Below are 23773 nucleotides of genomic sequence, written 5' to 3' on the forward strand. Positions count from 1 at the left end.
GCCCGGAGCGCTCTCCCGGACCAGGGGCTCTGGGCGCTCAGGCGGGCCAGTCCCAAGACCCGGCCTGGAGTCCTTACAGACTCACGCAGCACGCGGACCCTCTGGCCTTGCAGAGGCCCAGCACCTATCTGCGCACCCGAGCTGCGGGATCGGCCTCTCTGACTGACCCCGGCAGCGGCGTGGAAGAGGAACGCGCCGCGGTTCCTATCTCGCACTGTGCGGGCAGGGTCCGGGTCTCAGCCTCCCCACCACTGTCCAGCGCCCTGCTAGGCCTCGACACGGTGTTTGCCTGCGGCCTTGAAGGCCCAGGTGAAAAAGTTTACAGAGTACTGGTTCTCCTTGCCAATCGCCCTCTCATCCCTCGGGAAGTTATTGTACGACAAGGGAATTGTCCAGAAAAGAGGCGTCCGCTGCTCCGCGGTCGCGGGTGGAAGGTGAAGGTCAGGGGAGGACAGGCGGCCTCTGCGTTCCTGGAACGGCTGATGTGTCTTCTTGGGGAAAAAGGGTCGACTGCTCAGCTAGCTCTAATTTAAGACCGCGTCCACTAGTCCCTGGCCTGGCCGGGGCCGCCTGCACCTGAGCCCCAGGACCGCAGAAGGCGAGGAAATCAGATAGCCCTGCGTTGAGACCCGCCGTCCGCTGCGAGCCGACAAGCAGTGGCTGTGGTTGGGCCAAGATGGTGCTTCCGAGCCCCGCGACCTGCAGTTTGAGGGCTACAGGGCGACTGCCCCGGCGGCTTCTCGCACTGTCCCAGGCCTGGGCCCTTGTAAAAAGAATTGAGCATCCCCTTTCTGGAGCAGTCCCTCATGACACCCAGAAAAGGCTAAACTTCATGAACAAGGCCGCGCGGACCAGGAGACGGATGGTGGGTGAGCGGGAGAGTTCCGGAGGCCAGGGGAGTGGGGGACTGGTTCTTGGGAGAACCTGTTTGTTGAACCCTAAACACTCACCCCCCACTCGTTCAGATTGTCTGAGAACTGAAATGACATCCCGGGACGAAGTGGAAAGGGTTCAACTGAGTTACACACCAGGAAGTGAGGCTGGAGTTTCCCCCAAGCCTCTGGGCCCTCGGATACCTTCTCCGGCTCCCGCGTGGGTTGAGATGGTTGCGGAAGCCGCCAGACTCAGCTAAAGGGCGGAGACGCGACGAGAAGCCAGTGGCGAGGGAGGCGGGAGAAGAGGCCTAGACCGCCCTGCAAAGGCTCCAGTCCGGTTTTTGCCTCCGACTGCTGGCTCCTTCCCCACCCGCCGCCCCTCGCCCCGCCCCGCCCCGCCCCCCACCTTGGGCAGGTGAGCAGCGGCCAATGGGCGAGCGCAGGGCAGGTGCCCGCTAACTTGCGTCTTGCAGAGCAGCAGCAGCGGCCAGGCTGGGCAGTGCTGGGAGGATCGGGGGCGGGGGTCGGTCCTGGCTGGCCTCGGGAGGGAGGGGGCTGGGCTCAGCCCCCAGGCTGTAGAGGCAGCTCGCAGCATCGCACGGAGCCCGCGCCAGTGCCCGCGCCAGGAGCTGCCCGCTCGGCCGCAGAGGCCGGCGCGCCTAGCAGCGCGCCGTGGCCCGACTTCTCGTTCGCTGGCTCACACGCCCCTCGCCCCTCCGCGCCTGGCTCGCCCGCAGGGGCTGAGCGCGGGTGGGCGGGTGGGGGAGGTGAGGGGTGCTGGTGTGTGTGCATGTGCCTGGCTGGGTGCACATCCCGCACGGCGGCGGCGCCAGGACGCGAAGCGCTCCCCAGAACCCGGCGGCTGCCTGTCTCGGCTCTGGCGCCCGCGACCATGTTCCAGCCCACAGCCAAGCGCGGCTTTACCATCGAGTCCTTGGTGGCCAAGGACGGCGGCACGGGCGGGGGCACTGGCGGAGGGGGCGCGGGCTCCCATCCCCTGGCGGCGGCCGCTTCGGAGGAGCCGCTCCGGCCCACGGCGCTAAATTACCCTCACCCCGGCGCGGCAGAAGCGGCCTTCGTGAGCGGTTTCCCCGCCGCCGCCGCGGGTGCGGGCCGCTCGCTCTACGGCGGGCCCGAGCTCGTGTTCCCCGAGGCCATGAACCACCCCGCACTGACCGTGCACCCGGCGCACCAGCTGGGCGCCTCCCCTCTGCAGCCCCCGCACTCCTTCTTCAGCGCCCAGCACCGGGACCCCCTGCACTTCTACCCCTGGGTCCTGCGGAACCGCTTCTTCGGCCACCGCTTCCAGGGTGAGTGCCCACGCTGTGCCAGCTTAGGCAGCCAGCAGGCGCCCGCGCTGCAGTGGCGTGGAGGAGGCTCGGGGGCGCGCGGGGCTGTTCGGAAGTTGTTGCGAAAAGGTTGCGGGTCCGCAAAGGTCAGTTCCCAAGCTGGGAAGAGCCGTGCTGGATCCATTGTGCTTCTGTCGCGTTAGGTTCCCTCCCAGAGAGCCATGCTGAGACCTCCAGGCTTTCCCAGGAATGATACGGGTCCGGACTCCAAGCCCGGGCGCATCCTTGGAGCTTCTCCTGGTCCTCCCGCTGGCCTACCTTAATCCCTCTCGGCTAAGTCAGTCCGGCTGCGCCCGCCGCCCTCCCTCTACCCCGGCTGGGCCTGGGATCATACTTCGCTCGCAGGTCCACCACCAACTCCCAAGATCTGCCCTCGTTGATGCGTCCCGGCAGGGGAAAGTCCACTCGCGTGTCTTGGGTCTGTGTGAAGAAGGGGCAGCGGGCAGGGCAAACTGAAGAGTTAATGTTCAGTGTGAAGTGTTCCGCTGTCTTGGGATGTTTCTCAACAACCTCCGCCCGACTTCTCCAAGTCACACGCGCCTTTCGGACCCGGGGTGAGAAAGGTTTGCAGTAGCAAACCATCTTCCTCCGCCGTTCGCGAACTCTAGGAGACCACCTGGCCGCTGGGGGAAGGATGGCGGTCCTCCCAGGCAGGGGCGGGGGCAAAAATCTTTTAAGGTCTTAGGCAGTATGAACCTCCACGTCTGCACTGGGCAATAGGTTTGCTAATGAAGATCCCCCACTGGCCTTACACACACACACACACACACACACACACACACACACACGTTTGAATTATCTGACTTTCCCAAAGGAAAGAGAGTTTCATTTGTTGGAGTTCGTTCTCTTCCTTGAATTTGTTGGAGTTTGTTTCTTTTCTTTTCTTTTTTTAAAGTAGCCTTAATTTGTGCCGCAATTGCTTTAGTTTCTGGCTTTATTTTGTTAGGGTTGATGGACCTCAGCCTTATGAGGTTTCATCACTCAGAGCTAGGTAACCCTGCTTTTAGTGAAATAAATGAAAAGGACAGGTCTAGAGCTTCGGCTCCTGGAGCTAATCTGACGGCAAACCGGGTCTACACAGTCAAAGTAAACTGGATGTTTGGTATAATTATCTAGATAATAGGAGAAAAATGATCTCTTGTAGTTTTAGCTATAGCTGTTTATTTCACGGAAAACCGTTTTTTCGCGTCCCGATTTGTCAGAATGTTTTCTCAGTTCCATCTAGCTAGTAGACCCTTGCCCAACGGACCCCACAGAATAAGAGAATGTGATTTCTTAAACAAGAATTTTTGTGGGCAGACTTGTTTCCCATGGGGATTTCAAAGATTTGATCAAATCATCCGGGGGAAAAATGCTTACGGTGTCAGGCGCTTGGGCCAAAAATCTTGTCAATTTAAAATCAATGTTAACTAATAAAATTAAGTTTTGTTCAAAATTGAGCAAATCACCTCGATCCTCCGTGGGCTCGGTCCTCCATGGGCTCGGACCCCGGCCTGGGTCTCGAAATCCAGCGTCTGCCAACTGATTTGAGAGTCGTGGCTGTTTGTAAACCTTCAGGCCAGGTGGCGGAGGGACCAGAGTTAAGTAAGATGGTTGGAGGGACAGCGGCTTGGAAGAAAGGGCAGAGCAGGTCCTAAGACTGATGGTCTCTGCTCCGCTGGAGAAGGCCTCTGCGTCGGCGCCCTCGGCTTCCGACCCGCGCCTTGCGCTGGGAGCCGCCTTTCCCGCCTCTGGCCTCGCCCGCGCCGACTCGGGGGTCCACCGGCCAGGGTGCCTCGCAAGAGATCCAGCTCCTTCTCTGAGCATCCCCAACCAGGCGAGGACAGATAAATCCTCTGCAAAATCCTTTCAGAAATTGCCGCTGCTCCCTAAGCCATCAGTCCCGGGGAGCACGTTGTCGAGTTGGAAAACGTTTGGATTTTTCTCTCAAGAACCGTGTCTGGACGCGGAGATGGAGCCAAGGGTGGCCGCATTTTTGAACTCGGCAATCCGCTGGGCACTGAAGGACTTTGAACTCTGATACTTTTGGCTTTGGGGCCGGTCAGCGTCGCGGTAGAAGCGTGCGCGACCCGGCAGCCGAGTGCCCTGCGGGGTCAGCCGGCCCCGGGTCTGCGAGCCGAGCCGGCCCAGGTCCTCCCGTGCCGCGTTTTCTAGAGAACCCGGTCTCTGCGATGCTCTTTTCAGCCCCGTTTTAATACAAGAAACGAAACCCCACACGAACGAAAAGGAACATGTCTGCGCTCTGTGCTCTGCGCTCTCCGGCAGCGCGGTCCCGGCGCGCAGGAAAGCGACTTCTCCGCTAAGCAAGGCGGTGGAAGAGGAAAAGCCAGCGCAGGACGATCGGGACCAGCCGGCGGGAACCCTAAAGCGAGGACTGGGGGACAGCTTTCGAGGCGTGAAGGGGAGGTGCCGGTGGAGGCCGGGTGTTGGCTGCACTTCGATGCTATTTCCCGGACAGCAGGAACTTTCCAAGCCAGAGAGCAGCATCGGGAGGGGCCGTGGGAGACTCAGCCCTCTGAGACTGTAGATGGTAATGGGCCGGTGCTTCAAAGAGAGCCTTTGTTCCGGCAAGAGGAGGAGGAATAAGGTTATCTCCGCTGCCTCTCCATCTCTTAGCCCGGGGCCCCTCCGCCTGGCCATCAGGCCCCAGGCGGGCAGCGGCCTCTGCAGAAGGGACTGCAGCTCGAGCCTCGGGCCCTCTGGATTCCTAGTTCCCACTTCCAGCCGCCTCGTGCCTGGGAGTCTCTATTGCTAGTTCCAAGGCATTGCCTTGAAGTGGCCCACAAAGAGAGGCTGTAGGAAAACGAGGTGGCGTGGGGTTCAGTTCCTCGCTAAAGAGAAACCTAAGCCAGCCCTGTTCTACTTTCTCATCTGTCCCTGTCTGAAACTGACAGCCCACTCTTACCGCCCAGAATTACTGGATGAAACAGGCCACATTGCACTCCAGCTCCAAGCTTGTTTTGCCCTTAGTCCAGTTAAGGGAAACTGAAACTGCGTTAGGGATGGTCAAGGCTCCCTCCCCATAGGTCAGAGTGAGAGAGGCTCATGCACATAGGCACCTAAGCCACTACCCTTGTCCTTACAGGAACATGGGGCTATTGATCAGCTTCTCAGGCTGGTTAGGTTTGTACTAAACATTCTCTTCCTTACAGAGAAAAGCCCTGCTTCCTTTGAAATCAAGTCTGTCATCACTTACCAGCGTCTTGAATAATTTTTCTGCCGCCTGCTTTTCATGGTTGGGTCAAAAGGACCCTGAATGTTTCTGCACATGCATGTAGATGCATGGTATCTTCCCCAACAGGACATGACAATAAACTGGGGCCATTCTCAATGAGGCAGACACCAAAACAACCTAGCTTTCCTCTAAAATACTCAGACTGCAGACGAAGGGACATGCATATGTCTTGTTGCTTCCGTGGTCTACGTTGGGTTTGTAAAGACAAATACAGACAACTCCACCACACAAGTGACTAACACAAACCACAAAATTATAAAACAGCCATCAAATCACACTGAGATAGACTGCAGTTCTGCTTCCTCGGCCCCACACTGCCTTTTCCTATTTCTGCATCCCATTGACTCATACTTACCGGTCTCTCCACTGCCACCCCACTTCTGACCATTCTGGGCCAGTCTAGCTGCTAGAACCAAACCCTCCAAGTGCTAGCATGAGCTAGGCTTCCTCTCTTTCTCTCCAGCTCATTTGTCCAGAGGAAACCACTGTTGGGACTTTGCCTGGACTCAGAAAATACTGTTTTTTGAAGCAATTTATTTTAACATCAACAAGAAGCATCTGCTTCCCATCTACCTCTCCCACCTTTCTCTGGCCTATCACACTTGCCCCTACTCCAGACTTTCATCCTTCTTATTCTTACTTGGATCAGCTGCCCCCCTTTTCTTCCTCTTACCACTCTCTGCCAGACCACCTCCCTGACCATCTGTTCCCCTTCACGACTACAAGTTAAACTTCTCTTCCTGTAGTCAGGCCTGAGAGTTCTGGGCCTGCCCCCATCTTGACGGGTGCGATGGGCAGGGTGTCCCCTCTCCATCTTTCTATGATGTGAGCCTGCTTTCTTTTGTAGCAGCACAGATCTAGCCACTTAAAATGGATAAGGTAACTGGAAGTCAGTGACTTGTTGGGGTCAGGGGACTTTGTCCCCCTATCCCCAAGCACTAGCACCTTCCTTCTAGACAATCCTGTTCTATAGAAATCCCCAGCAATAAAGTTCATCTCTGTCAGTGTCTGAAGTCCAGGGACTTGGAGAAAGTAATGTCAGGCAGTTTCCACCAGCAGAGGGACATGAACCTGGAAAGTTTTAGCAACAGCATCTCAATTATATGCCCTGCTTCTTTTACAGAGAAATTTTCAGAGATGGGAGATCTCAACTGAATGATCCAAACAATTGTCTTAAGAACAAACAATAAGTCAAATTGAGTCAAACCAGTGGCCATTTCTGAAGAAATTAATTGGATCAGTCAATCTCAACAGTTAACTCTGTCAAAACATTCCATCTAGGGTTCTGCATTGTTGGTGGGTCAGGGGGACTGTTGTGTGCCACTGCATGACATCACATGGGTGATGTCAGTGCCTGTTTCCGGTTCTGTTAGCATGTGCAACCAAGCCAGAGATTGTGTGAAAGCCTGGACGGGGTGGAGGGTGGGTATTTCATTGAGACTGGGACTGTGGATAGAAGTTTGTTTGGCTTTCGTAGTTCCTGACCTCACCACACCAGCCTCATCCAGTCTAATGTCAGCCCCTTCTCCTGCATGTAGAAGCTGAGTCCCCCATGGTGGACAGCATTTGCCAAGGGACAGTCACACTCTGAAAATCGTGTATGGTAGATGGGAGAAAAAGACAGTAGGGAGGCTGGAGTATATATTTACACACGCCCATGCAGAAACCAACATATCTATATCTGTATATATTAGAGAGAAAGATGATTCCAGACATTTATAAACATGTTTTTTTTAGCAGGGGACTATTCAGGGATGAAGCAAGGTCTTTTCCCACCAGAAAGCAGTGGGAGTCTCCTGTGGGGACAGGGTTTTACCCAAGGGGAAGAGGGAGAGTGGTGGGGAAGAAAAGAAGAACCTGACCTTAGACTTCCAGGTACTACCTGGCTAGTTGACCTAGCTGCTGACCTATTTCTACCATTTACAAGGTAGAACTTGGGCCTTTTGGTAGGAATTTTCAAAGGGCCGGTGGCCTGAGCATTTAGCTCAGGCTGGTTTAAGCAGGTGTGAAAGGAGTTCTTTGGGTATCTTTTAGTTCCTGAATCTGTGTTTGGCGTGGGAATGCCTACTAGTTTCACTGTTCCCCTTATCATCTTCCTGACACCCAGCTCTCTCTCTACTCTTGATGGGTTAACTTTGAGGAAAATATGATGGGACAAGCGAAGGAAGAGAGATAAGGGACTTTTCCCATGCCTTGGCCTCTTGGGTTGCTCCAGGCACTGTGATTTGGGCTGGTGAGCGCCTCACCGGACCCGGGCCCACCTCCTGGCCAACAAGCAGCGCTGCAATTCCACGCGTGCCCGACCGGGAGTGTGGGGAGTGTGGGTATCGAGGAGGAGAGCAGACTTAAGGAAGGGGTGGCAAAAAGGAAAGGGGAGAAAGCATAGGGGGATCAAGGACTAGGGAGGTTAGCAGAGCTCTCCAGGGCATGTGCGAGCGGGAGGGCGGGCCCCTGGCTTAGGCTCACGGCGCCCCTTCTCTCTGTCTACCTGCGTGTGTTGCCGGCGGCCGCAGCCAGTGACGTGCCCCAGGACGGGCTGCTTCTGCACGGCCCCTTCGCGCGCAAGCCCAAGCGGATCCGCACGGCCTTCTCGCCCTCGCAGCTGCTGCGACTGGAGCGCGCCTTCGAGAAGAACCACTACGTGGTGGGTGCGGAGCGGAAGCAGCTGGCCGGCAGCCTCAGCCTCTCGGAGACGCAGGTAATAATCACCCCTCCAGCCGCGGCCCGCGCTCGACCCTGAGCCCCGATGCAGGTGGGGACGGGCGGGTGTAGGAGCGGCACGAGTCCTTCCTAGAGTCGGTTGCCTCCCAGTTCCGAAGCCACTCCGGCGGAGCTCCCACAAAGCCTGTCTTTAGAGTACCGGAACTCCCACGGTGTTTAGCCTCGCAAAGGCCGCAGGACTTTAATCAAGCCCTAAGGACCCATCAAGAGGTGGGATCGAACCTTATCCCGAGTCCGCTCCCCAAACCCATAGGAAGTGCCAGGTTATCTGTCACTCACAGGCTGCACCAGTGGACCCTGGAGCCGACTCAGCCCTGTGATTACCGCCCCCCTTCTCCCGCCACTCTTCCAGGGCGCTCATGATTTCGTGAGATGCCCAGACCTTCACGGCTCAGGCTTCGTTGCAGTTCGCGGGCAGAGCTGGCGGAGGCCTCGACTGCCCACCAGTGGGTGCGGTGTGGTGAGAAATTCCACGTGTCCTCAAGCTAGAGATATCAGAAACAGAGAGGGTTTGCCAGGGCGCGGCCAGCCCTGCTTGGGGTCGGAGGGTGCCCCTGATCTCGGTGCAGGCCGGCCGGCAGGGGCTCTGGAAACCGTGGGAATGGCTCTGGACGTGCGCGCGCATCTGAGGGGCCTGAGAATGGTGGGGAAGTAGATTCTGGGTCCTCGGTGACCGTTTTCAGTGACCTGAAGGGTTGTTGACTTGGAGAGAGAATAAACTCCAGTAGTGTTGGAGGGGTTTAAACTGGGTGAAATTATGATTACCACGTAGTACTTTTGTAATAGATAATTAAGAAAAATAATTTCAAAGAACTAGATGGGAGCTACAGGGACGATTTGGGTTTATTGTAACTAAAGACTTTGCCATAAATAAATGCTGACTGGAAGCACCGCTTAAGCTCTTGGTCTAACCGAGTACGATGTGCTGGAGGGGCCGCTGCTGCCCTGGAAGCGGATTTCAGTGCCTGGCTGGGCCTCGGAAGACGTTTCTCCCTGCGGTCGTGGATAACTCCCAGATCTGCAAACGAGAGAGAGGTCTGCAAGCTGTCCTAACAGTTCCCGCCCCGTCGGCATTTTATCATCTGCACCCCTTTCCTATTCGCCTCGCCCTCCACCACCCTTCCCCGGGCCTAGGGCGAGAGGGGCAGCTTGGGGTCTCCTGGGTAGTAATGAGGATCGGAGTGGGGCTTAGTGGGAGAGTACAAGCCCTCACTGCGTCCCCAGCTCCCTGCAGCCGGCCAACCTCACCTGCTCGTCCTCGCGTCGTATTTTGGTATCTACTGTCGTCCTATCCTTCTGATGCCCCATTTAATTAATACATTGCTGTCGTCTCTGCTCCAGGACCCGTGTTTTTCAGATTTTCTAGCTGGGCTGTTCTAACTGCAGAGATAAAGCTTATAAAACAACGGAGTTAATTTTTAAAACCGTTTAAAAAAAGATGTAAAAAAAAACCCACGTTAATTAAATAATACCCCCTTTCGCTCCTGGCAAACAGCATTTTAAAATTGTTATCTAAAACAAGGTATAAATTTAAGAATGGTATTTACAGTTAACTTCATTTAAAAATAGTTATTAAAATTTAATTGCAGAAGTATAAGACAACAAAAACGGTTTATAATCCCAGCATTCACAGATTAACACTTGTTGAAATAATGTCATTGTTTTTAAACTTTTAATTTTTTAGCTCAGTGAGAGCATTTTTAATTAACTTTAAAACTGAATCTAGCTGCCTGTCAATATTTCCTCTTAATAATGCCAGTCAGTAAACGTAATGATTGTTTCTTTCATTTTTAGTATGTTTCAAACATGTATTTTTAAAAACTAGATAGAATAATAGAAAGTATCCAGCTTCACTTCAAAATTCATGTCTAATCTTGTTCCGTCTATATAGGTGAGCCGAGTTTAGCATAAGGAACAAAAAAATTAATAGAACTATTGGAGGTTGGGGCCTGAGAAACCTCATTGTAGAGGCCTGTCTCACCAGGTAAGGACTCTGAGATGAAGAGACAGGGCAGAGCTCGCCAGGCAAGGCAGCTGCAATGTCCATATCTGCCTCTTTGCTAACTGACTGTGTGACCTCTCTAAGCTCTGGTTTCTTCATTCAGAAAATAGGTTGTTTAAGAATTAAAGGCACCTAATGTGAACTCGAGTAATATTAGTTCTCATCCCCAGTTCTTCCTTCCCCTTTATTTAAAGTTACATATCAAGTTGATGTCATAATAAGATCCAAACCTAGGTTTCCTGACTCCTTAGTCCAGTGTTCTTTCTTCTATGTCTAGTCTCCTTTATTATCAGAGCTGTCTTTCTGTCCCTCTCATAACTTATCATTTGGACCCAGGTTGTAGCATTAACTAATTACCTATCCATCTTTATTTACCAGGCAAGCTAATCTGCCATTTCAGCTATCAGTTACTTGTCAATTATCAGTCAGTCCCATCAGCCCCCTGCCATCTATTTCTACTTCAATATCTATATTTGTTTCTCAAAGCTCTCTAATCTGTCCCTCACAGATAGCTGTTTTATATCTAGCCATGTATTTCTGTCTGCTCTTATTAAACTGCCTCCCCGAAGCTGTTCATATTATACTTCCTATTTTTTATTAATTATAATCTTCTTCCTAACATAACTTCTATTTACTCAACTATTGGTTATCTCTTTATCATCTATTTTGTTTAATCTTCTGTATATCCAGCATCCACCTCAAACTTCCATCTCTATAGATCCATTAGCAACTGACAGATAGTATATTCCTATGTCTGCTAATGGTTATCTATCATCTCGTCAGCTCTGGCTTTGTCTTCTTTCTGGGCCTCAGTTGCTGTATCTATAAGATTTAATGAAATGAAATCCAGGGTTCTTTCGGCCCCAAATTTCTGGCTCATCAATGTTCTACTTCTCTGTGCTTCCATACAAGTCTTCCACCAAATTCTCAGAGCTCATGGTATATCTCCCACATATCATAACATGCACAGGACTTTGCTGTTGTTTAGTTGTCTGCCATGTCCAAATGTCAGTCTGTAGATAGACTATATCCACCGTGCAAAGAAATCTTAAAATACAAATTCCTGGGCCTTACTCAGGAGATTTTCTTAGGAATTCCAGGATGAGACCCAGAAAAGTTTTACAACAGCTTTCAGAGTGATTTCGATAAACAATAGGCCTGAGCATCTCAGCTCTGGGTGGCAGAGGCCAAGCCTTCCTATTTCTTGCTATATCCCAGGGCCCAGTTCAGTGACCAGCAAGCAATAGGTGCTCCATAAACATGTAAATAAATGGGCAAACTTCTCTTGATTGTACAGAATGTTAACTTTGTCATTTCCCTTGCTCTCTGCTGTCACTGCTCCTTCCCTGTTCCTCTGTTTTTTATCTTTCCCTTGCACTTTCATCTAGGTTGTTGATCTAGATGATCTAGTTTTATCTATGGATAAAGATCCTGAGAAGGTTAAGCAAATCGGTGTGTGGGTCTTAATCCAGAGCTCAGGGGTCTCTGTATGCCTACAGCTTTAGCATGGAGTGTTGAGAGGTGGGCACCCGGAGCTTCTTTGTTGGGGCAGAGATGTATGTGTAGTTGAGAGTAGGGTATTTGTACTGGGATGGCTGAGGATCCATCCAGGAGGTGGAGGGAGCGGCCCCAGGCTCTTCTCCCTCCTGGCTCTGATCAGTTGCTATTTATTACTGTGGTGCAGCCGTAGAGTATGACCCAGATGATGCCCATCTAAGTTCAGTTGTGGTGGCTGGTGGGGTCAGATCAGAACCATGGGTGCAAGTTGAGTGAGTATGTGTGTGTGTGATGGCTATGTGTAACATTGTGTGCCCACAATGTAGGGCACATATGGGCTTAGTGTGATTGATGCCCAAAGGTCAGGTGATATCATATGCACACATTAGATGCTGGCCAGTAAGCCATCAGATAGCAAGGAGTGCAGCTTGTGAGCTTCTGTGTGTGTGTTTGGGGGGGGGGGGCGCACATTAATTTTAAGGGGAGTGACAGAAAGCATTTGGTTGCTCCAGGCTGATCGATTGGGTACTGTTTCCAGCTGCCCCTCCTTTTCTGAACACTTTCAGCAGGTGCTTCTTGACCTTTTCTGGCTTTGAGTGTAGCTGAGCTGTGAGGGGAAAGGGTGTGGAAACATGCTCCTTGCTTGGCCTTGGAGATTCCTCATTTAGTGGTGGGACCTGAATGCAAAGTATGTACTCTTATGGGACATGTACAGACTGAGCAAAGTGAGTCTCCCTGAAGTCACAGGTGTGTGCTGAGGGAGTTTAGGGGAGACCTGCATGAGGCAGGAGAACTGCAGGAGGCCTCAGGTCCTGGAGGCTTGGAGGATGGATAGGACTCTAGGTTGGTGGGAAGAAAAGAAAGGGTTTGAGGTGGGCAGATTAAGATAGAGCAGGACAGTTGTCAGGTCTGGCCACTATCTTGGAGCCAGAGAGCATGGAGAGAGGTGTTAGGAAGCAGGTGCGTGGTCAACTGCATATGGGATTTTTTCCCCCTAGGGGCATGGTCTGGAGACTTCTTGGGGCCCCTTCTTGCTCTGGAATGCTCTGCCTTTGGGGGATGGATAAGAGAGAGATATCCAGGTGACCTGAATTTTAGAGAAGGTCAAGAGACCTTCGTTACTAGCTCACTGTGTGTTCTGATGGACTCATCCCTTCTCTAAGTTTTAGGTCTTCTCCAAGAGCTTCAGCACCATTGAAGTTCTAGGAGTCCAGTGGGAGGCAGGAGGGGGCAGGGGAGATAAGGAAGACTAGAGTAGTTCTCTGAGGGAATGGTTCTGAGGAGCCAGGTGAATCTTGTGAGATTCACCTGAGAGTGAGGGCAAGCATCCTGGATGGTCTTAGAGGAGATAAGAGGGCTTAGAAAGAGTTAGGACTATGGTTGGTTGATGGGGGGTCACATGTGACCTCAGTTTGATAGTGTGAGAAGCTTAGCATGGCATTGGGCTCTACCTTAGAGTGGGAGCAGCTTACATGATCGAATGATAAGAAATGGATCTCCAGGCTGAGGGAGTGGCTTGCTTGATGTCTCCAAGCCTCTATCTAGTCTGAGGACTTTCTCTATGTCTGAGAATAACAGACCAAGAGGACACAGTCTTAAATTAAAGCAGGAGAGATAACAGGACATAAGGAGGAACTTCTTGTGTCAGAGTTATAAGACTCAAGTACCCCTTGACAAGGGTATTTGAACTCCTTGAGGTGAGGGCAGATATTCACCTAAAAGTATTCAGGGGGCGGGAACCACAGACCCTTCCATTTGGGATGGGCTAGGTTTGGGGAGTGGTAGAAAAGAAGGGACCCAGACTTGGTTTATTTCAACAGCAGATTTTTCAAAAATAAAGTCTGAAATAGGGGCTGGAGCTATAGTTTGCTTATTTGTTAGTTCATTTGTCCATTCACTCATGAATTAATACATGAATGCCTTCATTCATCAATGCATACCTTGATCAATCTGCTAATGCATTGATGCATTCATTCATTCATCCACAGCAGTTTCATTCATCCTGCCTGACTCAAGTTGACCCTTGTTTCCCCCAATAATAAGTCTCCCTCCCCCAGCTTCCCTCTACCAGTGGTTAATCCAATCCAGAATGTGGAGAATTAAGAACTGACCATCTTGTAGAAGTGTCCACCAAACTAAGCCAAAGAAGAAGCCCATCTCTTCAACGATTAGCACTTCCCAAACCCCTTTTTTGATTAGTCCTCAATCACTCTGCCGTTGATTTTCTCCTGTTTTTCAGGTCTGGCCCAGATCATAGGGCTGGATCACCTCATCTCTGCCCAGCTGGCTGAACAGCCCTGGAATGTGTCCGCTGGGACTCCAAAGCAGGCTAACTCACCGCTTTGGTTCTCCAGGTTCCCACAGTCTGGTGAGGAGACAGTTTCGAGCAAATAAATTTGTGCACTGCCGGGGTCACTGTTACTGAGTTAGAGAAAAATATTAAGGAAGTACAGATGGGGCAGGTCCACTCTTAGAACATCTGAGCAGGGTTTTGAAGGCTAAGTAAGAGTATTTCAGGTGGGGTAACTCAGGCAAAAGCGAAGAATCTTGGAAGAGTCTGGCTTATCTGAAAAACTGAGAAACGTTCCCTGAGGTAGGGACTTAGGAGACCATAAGGAACCTATCCCCAAATCCTGAGGGGTCACAGATGGGTGAGGGGTTCCTTTAGCCAACATCCCAACTGTGCCTTTGGGGCTTAGAGAGAGGTGTGTGGGTGTTGCGGGGTTGAGGGGGAGACAGGTTCAGAAGAAGCACAGCCTCCTAAGGCTGGCTCCCAAGAAGCTGGTAGCCACACTATGTGCCCTAGTTCCTAAGTCCTCTGTCCTCTAGGGAAGGGGCTCTGGGGTGACCTCAGAGTTGTCTAGCTGGGTTATAAAGGTCACACGTGTCACTCTTATCTCCTACCACACTCAAAGCCCAGTTCCTTTTCTTTTCCAAGTAAAAAATAACTGAATTGTTATCAGTAATGCATTAAAGAAAATTTGGAAAAGTGGAAAGAAGAAAAAAAAAGTCACCCATACTTTTGGTACATTTCCTTCTAGTTTTTTTTACCCCCGTGTATAGATTTTATTTTTTCGTGGTTGTTATCATGCTGTGCCCAAACTGTGCATTCTGCCATTTTTACTAGTCATAAGCATCCCCTTGTTACTATGCTGTCTTTGTAAACAGCATCTGGACACTCGGCCCAAGGCTGTTCTCCAGAAGATAGCCAGGCTGCCTGAGGAGAGGGTTTACAGACCTATTTCTAGATAGCTGCCTCCTTGATCCTGGTTGTTTTCATGGAGAAAATATTGAAAATCGCCTTTCATTTGGGTATGCCAGGAAGCTGCTCCTGCGCCTGAAGTTACACCATTAAAGTTTCTATTCTTTGGGCCAGTGATGCCAGGCAAGGGTAGAAGACTGGGTCCATCCCACTACAGGCGAGTCTCCCTCCAGGAAGGAGCCTTGGGAATGTGTGTATGGGAGAAGGTGCAGAAAAGGGCTCTCTGTTCCTGGTTCTGCCCAGGGCTATCCTGGATCATCCCATCAACAGGCGGCCATGCCTAGCCCTTGGCCAACCTCTTGAGCTCTCAGGAGTGTTACCCCAGCCCAGCACCCAGACCTGACTCACACACACGCCTTGCACAGGAGGCAGGGTGAGCTCACCCGCCTACTGAATGGCACAGTCACAGCAGGCTCTAGGGTGGGAGGGGGGAAGGGGCCAGGCTGGCTGCCAAATGGTTATGCTGAGAACCACCCAGGGCCCAGTCAGCCCTGTACCCAAAGAAAGGTGGGCATGGAATCCAGAAGCCCTGCATCTGGAACACCTGCCATCTTCCCCATCTACCTGATGTGAGACACACAGGTGAAGAATTTGAACCCCGGCCTAGAAATGAGAGAAGAAGGCCTTCTCCTCATTCCATCCCCTCTGAGGCTAGGATCCTCACCTCTTCCTGTCCTTGGCTGGCCGCTCTGCATAGCGCTAGCACTGGCTATCCCCACCCCCATCCTAGTGCTCTAAAATCAAAGGGCAGGGCAGATGGTGCTGTGGAAACCTTTGGGAGCGGGGTGGTTACCCCCGGGTTAGGTGGTCTACATGGAAGGAAGGAACAGAGAGGAGTGTCTGGGAGTTGCGAGGGTGGGTATCCTGGGCAGGAAACTGCTCCCTTGGACCTGGATGCCAGGCCTGCTTTTGGCTGCCATTGTGTGTCTTTATGGCGAAGGCCTGTGCCTTTCACCATTCTTAGGGGTAAGACTGGGTAGTCTTTCTGAGGACTGCCCTTGGCCCTGCCGAGGGTTTAAGGATCTCCCCTCAGCAGTCACTGCAGCTGCCACAAGCAAGGTGCTCACCATCATTCCCCACACACGACTCACCACTCACCACCCGCACGGGTACCTTGGATCGCTCCAGCTGCAGTTGGCACTAGTTGCTTTTAAATGTGCTGTCTTTTCCAGGAAACCATCCATACCTTGCGACCCTGCCCAATCTGCGTCACCTCCCCCAGAGACCCTCTGGAGCAAAAGCCCAGGAGGTGCCTTGCAGATGCAAGGGCCCCAGAAAACATTTCTCCTGTAGACCAGGGACTTAAACCCAGAGAGGAGAAGGAATTTAGCAGATGATCAGCACACAGGCCCCTCCCACTGACTCAGAATAATCCGGTCTGGACTGGCTCTGCAACAAGACCAAGTAAAGAACTGCATGGTCAGGAGGAGACGACCAACGGAGCATGCGATGGCTTTTCATATGTCCTCTCGTTTATGTTCCCATCAACCCTGAGAAGGAGTGATTATTATCTCCTCTCTGGAAACCCGTAGGGATCCAGGGCCACCAGGCTGCAGAGCCCGCGCCTTCCTGCTCTGTTGTACTATGGCTACGGGATGCTCAGGATGCTCCGCTGCTCCTTGACCCTTCACTCTCCTCTGTTGAGAGGCACAGGAAAACTGCCCCTCTCTGGCCCACTGTGTCCTCTCCCAGACCAGCAGGCCTCCAGACCCATCAGGTGACAACTGGCCAGAGGAGAGGACCCTGGCCTCGGTTTCCCCATTTGGCTCCCAGCTCAGCGTGAGTGCTGAGGCCCTGGTAGCTGCTCTGGGGGCCTCCTGGGTGTTTCTCATCTGTGCCCTTCCTTCCCTGGCCCAGGTAAAGGTGTGGTTCCAGAACCGGAGGACAAAGTACAAGCGGCAGAAGCTGGAGGAGGAAGGGCCCGAATCAGAGCAGAAGAAGAAGGGCTCCCACCACATCAACCGGTGGCGCATCGCCACCAAGCAGGCCACCGGAGAGGACATCGATGTCACCTCCAATGACTAGGGTGGGTGGCCATGAACCCATGAGGGCAGAGTGCTGCTTGCTGCTAGCAAGACCCCAGGGTGGGCCCAGCTGGACTCTGGCCATTCCCCGGTCGGGCTGCGGGGATATCTCAAGCCACAGTCCCATAGGGCTTGGAGCCTGGGGCCACCACCGACAGAGGGACAAGAAATGGGCTGGCTGAGGCCTGGGACTGCTTGATCTTTTCCACAGAGAGCCTGCCTGCCTGCCTGCCTGGGCAGGCCCGTGGCCGCTGCCATCTCCCAGCCACTCTCCATTTCTCTTATTTTCTTTTTGTTTTGATGCATTTCTGCTTTAATTTATTTTCCAGGTGCCTGTTGTAGTTCTTTGTGATCCCCTGTGTCTCCCTTCCCTATGGGAACAATAAAAGTCTCTCTCTTAATGACACGAGTATCAAGCTCCAACTCCAGAGCCCATGAGCCTGGAGTGTTGGATCCTGGCTCTGGGGGCCTGTGGGGTCTGGCAGAGTAAGTTTGTTCAGGGCCTGAGAGCCTGGGATGGGGCCTTGGAGACTCAATTTACTAACTCCCTTCCTTTGCTGGTGATTGACCTGGTCTTTAGCTCAACTCCACAACAAGAGAAACTGAGACTAGACATAGGGAAGGACCGCCCTGTATATGAGGCTGTGCTCAGGTCTTTCCAAACTTTGAGCAATGAGAGTCAGGCCCAGGTGGGTCGGGGGAGAGAGCGAGTGTGCATACTTCCCCATGCTTAGAGACTCTGCTGGTGTCTCCAGTTGAGGAGAAACCGGAGGAAAAGGGGAGCATTGAGGACTGGGTGGAGGGGGCACCCTTCACAGAAACTAATAGTACCAGCCCCAAGTCCTGGCCCTACCAGGATGCTCACCTGTCCCTGGAGACTCCCCTTCCATGCAGATTAAAGCTTCAGAGAGAGTGCTGGAGGCTGGGCCTGCCACCAGTGCCCAAAGAAAGAGCTTCAAGGCAGGGCACACCAAGCTCTTTAGTTTACCTGCCCTTTAATTTGTCCACTTGTCTTTTCTGCTTGTCACACACCAAGGTTTTTTTCATCCTAAAAAAAAAAAAACAAACCTGTATTCCTAACAACCTTTCGTTATGACATTCAGACCTGTCTCTACTTCACCTCCCAAATGCTCCCCAATCCTCTGCTGATTGTGAGGACAGACACCAATCACATTTACCACCACCCCCTTGTGGCCAAAATCATCTGCCTCCCATCGGCCTTCACCTGCTCCCCAATTTTCTGGCCATTGCTCCCTGACTCCCCCAACTCTCCCTGCCTTCATTCCTGTACCTCTGACACCTTCTCTTATGTTTCCCAGTCCCTCCCCAGGCTTGTCCTTGCCTCTTCACCTATGGTCACCCCCAGAGTCAGTCCTTCTCCTCATTGTGCCCTCAGCCTGGTGCTTCGAATCCTCGGCCAGGACTTCTCTTTGGCTTCCAGATTTAAGCCTCCAGCAGACCTCCAACTGAGCTGCAGACCCACCAAGCCAGCCGCCAGGTGTCTGCTGCACTCCATGCCCCTCGGCACCTCAAACCCAACACGTTCACAGATAACACTCCTCCCCACCTCCCCACCTGTTCTCCTGCAGGATTGCCCACCTTGGCAAATGAGAAACAGGGAGGTGGGGAAGGGAGAGGAGGAGTGGTGGGCATAATTAGGTTTATGTGGATGTCAAACATGAGGCCCATTTCAAAGGAGGACCTTGATTCTATGGCTGGGATTCTCTTCCTCAAGCCCACAGAGGACCATGCCCCCCACTTCTTACTCTGCCCTCCCACTCTGCCCTCACTTCTCCATGCTTGACCTCTCCTACCTTGCTCCTGCTGCCCTCTGCTCCAGTCTCACCCATGTCATCCTTGTCCTCCAGTGAGTCAGGGGTTCTGCCTGCACTGTGCCTTTACACGTGCTGTTCTTGGTACCTGGAATGTTCTGGGGGACTTGATCAATGTTGAAGTTATTGAAAAGATGTCAAAGGCCCAGCCTTGTTGCCTGTGACACATGCAGGGATCCAAACACAGAAGGCACTTTTGCTGGGTCTATCAGCATCTCACTTTGGGACTAGTCAGTGCTAGAGACCAAAGGGCTTTGTCCCCACTCCAATGCCCCTTCCCCCATCGAAGAGGAAAACACATCCCTAACATCCTTGACAAGGCCCAGTTAAAGCTCGATGGACTCTCACTGTCTGGCAGGTGGGATGACCTCTGGGGAACATGTGTGCACAGGTTGGGTTGGGGGTGAGAAGAGGAGGCATCCTTTTGGCACTAATGAGGGGGCAAAGGAGTGGGTGAGCCGTTCTTGAGATTCTTTCTCACTCGGTGGGGGAGGGGTGCAGGGAGATCACAGCAAAACACCCCCTGTCATCCAGATAAAGAGCTGGAAAAGACCCAAGGAAACCTGCCAATCTTCCTAGGCCAGGCCTGCAGGGGGCGGGGCGGGAGTCTCGCTGTACTCCCATCCATCCCCCATGTTGTGCCTCTCCCTGCAGACGGTAAATATTGGTGTTGTGACTTCATTAATAAAGGCTTCTGTGAGCCTGAAAAACATGGAATCAGGATGAACTATTTTCTGAGCTGCGGGCTTGCCAGGTTTGCTAATTTGGGAGTTTTTGGGCCCTCTCCAGGGAACAAACCAAAGTCTCTCTCGAAGAGACACAGATGCAGCCGGGAAGGGGAGAAGAAGCCCAGGAATGATGCTCCCTTCCCTCCTGTGACTCTTCCTTCCCCTGGAGATTAGAGCCTGCAGGGGTGAGGACCAGTCTGGTGGACAGTAGCGGCTGGGCCAGGCCTTCCCTGAGACAGCCTGGTACCAGGGTTTTTTCCCCTCAGCGGGGGTGGACTCCTGGGCCCTGCAGATTTCGATGGGCTGAGGTGTGATGAGCACCTGTGAGAACCCCAAGTTGCATGCAGCTGAAGAGGAGGGAACACAGGGGAGCAGTTCTTCACTCTCGTGGCCTAAGCCCCGTGCCTCACATTCAGGGACTGATTACACAACCTCTCGTCCATAGAACTTGCTGGGATTCGTCCTTCCGGCCTCCGCAGCCACATGGCTCATGTCCTTAGCATCTCAGCGTTCAGTTTACATCAGCTCCTTGTCACAGGTGCTGCGATTGCTTCCCATGGGGTGCATAGAACCCTGGCCTTGTGGACAGGGCTCTGGCAGGAGGGAGCCAGGCTGGGCCCAGAGGCCTCTCCCAAGCCCCTGCTCCAGGGCAGCCATGCAAAGGGGAGGGGCAGGGAGGCCAGCAGGCTGAGCGGAGCAGGCCCAGCCAGCTTTCCTGTCAGACAGGCGCTGCCAATGCGGAGCCAGACATCGGAACAGGTTTAACCAATTACCCGGGCGCCCCATCTGCTGTCTGGGGTGTGCGTGTGAGGGTGAGTGCGTGTGAGGGTGTCTGGGAGGGCTGTGGGTGTGTGTGCGCTAGTGTGACTGTGTGGGTGTGTGTGGGCGTGTGGCTGTGCACGTGGGCAGTGTGTGGCTGCGTGTCCCAGTCCCACCCCCTCATTTGTCAGAGACTATGGCTATCAGCTTATGGGCTTTCTGTCTCCCCAAGGCCTGAGGGTCTATGTAGACAACCCACCTAGCACCCCAGCCTCTCCTCCCCTACTCTCCTCATCACCACCCAGTCTCAGGGCTTATCAAAGCCCAGAATTGTAGCTTCTTTCTGAATCACACATTCAGATGTCCTTTCCTATCGGACCCTATCTTTTCCCCATTCATTTGCTCATTTTTCTTCTACATCCATGCTTGACCTCACGGGCCCCTCTCTGCTCCCCCTCCACAGCCCCTTGTCCTTAGGACCTGCCTGGCAAAGTCACAACCTTGCTTGAACCTGTTTCCCTGTTTGTCCTTATAGCTAAGGCTGTGAGGACATCGGGCAAGCTCGCTAATGGCACCCTGGAAGTCTGAGGTCCCAGCCTCAGCGGAGGCCTCATCCCTGTTAAGCCCCTCCCCATTCTCCACAGGGAATGTCTCAAACAGTCACCCTTCTCCCCATACCTCTTCTCTCCCTTACCCTTAGCAGTGGACTTCCATCTTCAGAGAGAAAAAAGCCGCTGGAAGGGAACATCTTCATATCAGTCAGGGGCCTGGCAAGAAGAGATGGTCCCTTGAAATGGGCCCCTTTGAGAGTTGAATAAAGGAACAATTAACGAATTTGGGAAAGTCAACAAGAAATATTGCAGTACCCCAAGGCTAGCAACAATGGGAAAGAACTCACATGGCCCTTAGGCCCTTAGGGGCAATGGGTAGGAGCAGTTACCAGAGCCTGAGAGGACAGCTGGATGCAGAGGGCCTCAAATGGAGCTGTGGCCTTCAGTAGTGAGGACCGCAGGGGAGGCCAGGGGGAATAAATCCCTTCATGTCACTCTGCTCTGATCCTCCAGTGTCCGCTGGTGATTCCCAGTGGTGGGAGCCAGACATCAAGTCCATTCGAGTGAGCCTCCTGGGACGTACTGCTGGTGGAGAACGGTGCAAAGTGGATCTGGAGGGGCCGGAGAAACTGGCCTCTCACCCCACAACTTCCCACCCTCAAACCCAACTACCTGCATCCAATCCGTCCTCTCCACCTGACTCCTGTTACCAACCTAGACTCCTCTCTCCTCAAGGAGGATTTTCCTTGCACTGGGTGGTTTTTCCTTTTTCCTGTCTTTACGTCTTCTTCCACTCTTGTCCATTAGAGTTTTGACAAGCCCCAAAGTCTCCCTCTTAAAGTCCTCCTTTATAGAGCCTCGCGTCTCTCTGCCCAACTCACGATCAAATTTTTTTAAAGAATTATCTACACTGGCAGTCAGTGGGAGTCCTGCTAACTTCTCAACCCACAAAGATCTGGCTTTTGCCCTGAGCACACTTCACTGAGACCATCCTCTGCAGGTCCTTCCAAGGAATGCGCCCTGGTCTTCATCTTCCTCCTACCTCTTGTTCTGTAAGGTTGCCGTGACAAGTACCACAGGTGGGTGGCTTAAACAACAGAGATTTTCTCACGGTTCTGGAGGCTGGAAGTCCGAGACCAAAGTGCCAGCAGGGGTTGTCTTCGTGTTCACTTGGTTTTCTCCCTCTATACCTGTCTGTGTCCAAATTTCCTCTTCTTTATAAGGACACCAGTCATATCGGATTAGAACCGACTCATTGGAACAACCTCATTTTAACTTAATTACATCTTTAAAGACCCTACCTCCAAATACAATCACATTCTGAGGTATGAGGGATTGGGACTGCAACATATCAATTTGAGAGGGGAAACGATTCAGTCCATGACACTTTTCTTGTGGCTGAACTTCTTAGCAGCCCCCTGCCTCTGCCCAGGCTTTGGAGATGGGGCCCACTTGAGGTGTCATCCCAGGTCCTCCTCGTCTTGCCCCAGATACTCCCTTGGGTGGTTGCCACTGTTCTTTTAGCTCCAGGTGCCCTCAACAAATGGACAGCATGCCACTCTACATATTCAATCTCAGCCTGCCTCCTGAGTTCCAGACATCTCAACTTGGTTATCTCACAGGAACCTCCATTAACTTGTAAAACAGAACACATCACCTTCTCTGAAAACTTGTTCTTCTCTGTTTCTTAGCTCTGAGAAATGGCACCACCATCTATGTCCTCAGCTGCCCAAGTGAGGAACTTGGGGCTATCTTTGACTCCTCTCTGCCACCCTCCCTACAAAGAATCACCAAGAGCTGAGTAATCCTGATCTCTTCTCTGCTCTCCGTTCCCATCCCCCTATCTGGTCCAGGTCCCATCTTCTCTCACCTTGACAACCACAGTGGCCTCTTCTCTGGTCTCCCAGCAGTCTTGCCTTGGTCCACACTACACTCTACTCTGCTGCCAGATGAATCCACTTCCCCGCTGAAAGCCTCTGATGGCTCCCGGCTGTCCTTGACCCTGCAGCAGCTGGCCCACTTTTGCCTCCTGTGTCTTGCCCACTGTTCTCTAACAACACTGAGCTTAGTGCAGCTCACCCCTGGAGGGAGTGAGAGCCCTGCTATTCTGTCCCTCCCTCTGCCCTGCTTACCTGTGAAGAGGAGGACCAGCTCAGGCAGCTGGGGACTGATAGCAGCCCCTTTTCTTCACTTCCTTGCTGGATTTGCATGGGGTCTTCAAGGGCGAGCATCTGTTGCCTCTTCCTGTTCGCCCATTTGTCCATCTTGTTTCCCCTTTTTGCTCTTGCCTTCTTTCTCTCTACCCCTCCATAAGGCCCAGGGAACCAGGGTAAGATAGGGCCCCAGATTCTTGCTCCGCTGAGATGTCCTTGTGGGGAAGGAGTCAGGCTCTGACATTAGACAAGGCTGCCAACAGCTACCTCACTTTTGAGTGGGGCTACTTCCCTGAGAGACACCTGGTACTAACGAAAGGGTGGGCATATGAGGGTTAGGCCTCGCAGGAAGTGGCTGAGACATTCCTGTTTTGGGGACTAATCAGTGGCAGGAGGATGGCTGAGATGGCAGGGAGCAGCAGCTGCTCTGGAGACTGAGGGAAGCTCCATTCTGAAAATGATGCTGGAATCACCAGAGCCTTGGGAAAGTCACTCATCACTGCCCTCATCCTCTAGCATTCTGACTCTCCTAACCATGGCCTGAGTGGGAGGAGGGAGGCCCTAGGGGCCAGCAGCTGGGGAGAAGACCAGAGGAAGAGCCACATTCCTGGAGTGTTAATGATCTCCGGCTGGGTAAGGCTGGGTAGGGGCTGAGCCCCCAGACCAGTTAAAAACAACAAACAGCTCCCAGGAGGGATTTGTGTCTGTCCTGAGAGTCAAGGATTTCTGTCAACCCGGATGGGGGCTAGACCAGGGGGGTTCTCAGCAAAAATTCCCCAGAGACC

At 52.7% G+C, this 23773-nt stretch overlaps 1 protein-coding gene across 2 annotated transcripts; it reads left to right on the forward strand.

Moving 5' to 3' along the window:
* Positions 1 to 1294: 1294 nt before the first annotated feature.
* EMX1 (empty spiracles homeobox 1) lies at positions 1295 to 17369 on the forward strand. Of its 2 annotated transcripts, XM_016130600.2 has the most exons (3): positions 1295 to 2185; positions 7973 to 8157; positions 16799 to 17369. In XM_016130600.2, exons 1-3 carry the CDS (start codon positions 1666 to 1668, stop codon positions 16964 to 16966), a joined length of 873 nt encoding a protein of 290 aa, XP_015986086.2. In that variant the 5' UTR covers positions 1295 to 1665; the 3' UTR covers positions 16967 to 17369. The 2 variants fall into 2 exon arrangements, 1 of the variants encoding a protein (XP_015986086.2); XR_001595106.2 differs by lacking the exon at positions 16799 to 17369 and having other exon boundaries at positions 1359 to 2778; positions 7973 to 8081.
* Positions 17370 to 23773: the final 6404 nt, after the last annotated feature.

The sequence above is a fragment of the Rousettus aegyptiacus genome, unplaced genomic scaffold (assembly GCF_014176215.1).
Source record: "Rousettus aegyptiacus isolate mRouAeg1 unplaced genomic scaffold, mRouAeg1.p scaffold_m13_p_7, whole genome shotgun sequence".
NCBI lineage: Eukaryota > Metazoa > Chordata > Mammalia > Chiroptera > Pteropodidae > Rousettus > Rousettus aegyptiacus.

Coding starts and splice junctions, on each gene's coding strand:
- EMX1 (XM_016130600.2), top strand. CDS start 1,666: ATGTGCCTGGCTGGGTGCACATCCCGCACGGCGGCGGCGCCAGGACGC. Junction 2,186..7,972: donor CTTCGGCCACCGCTTCCAGG/GTGAGTGCCCAC, acceptor CGGCGGCCGCAG/CCAGTGACGTGCCCCAGGAC. Junction 8,158..16,798: donor TCAGCCTCTCGGAGACGCAG/GTAATAATCACC, acceptor TCCCTGGCCCAG/GTAAAGGTGTGGTTCCAGAA.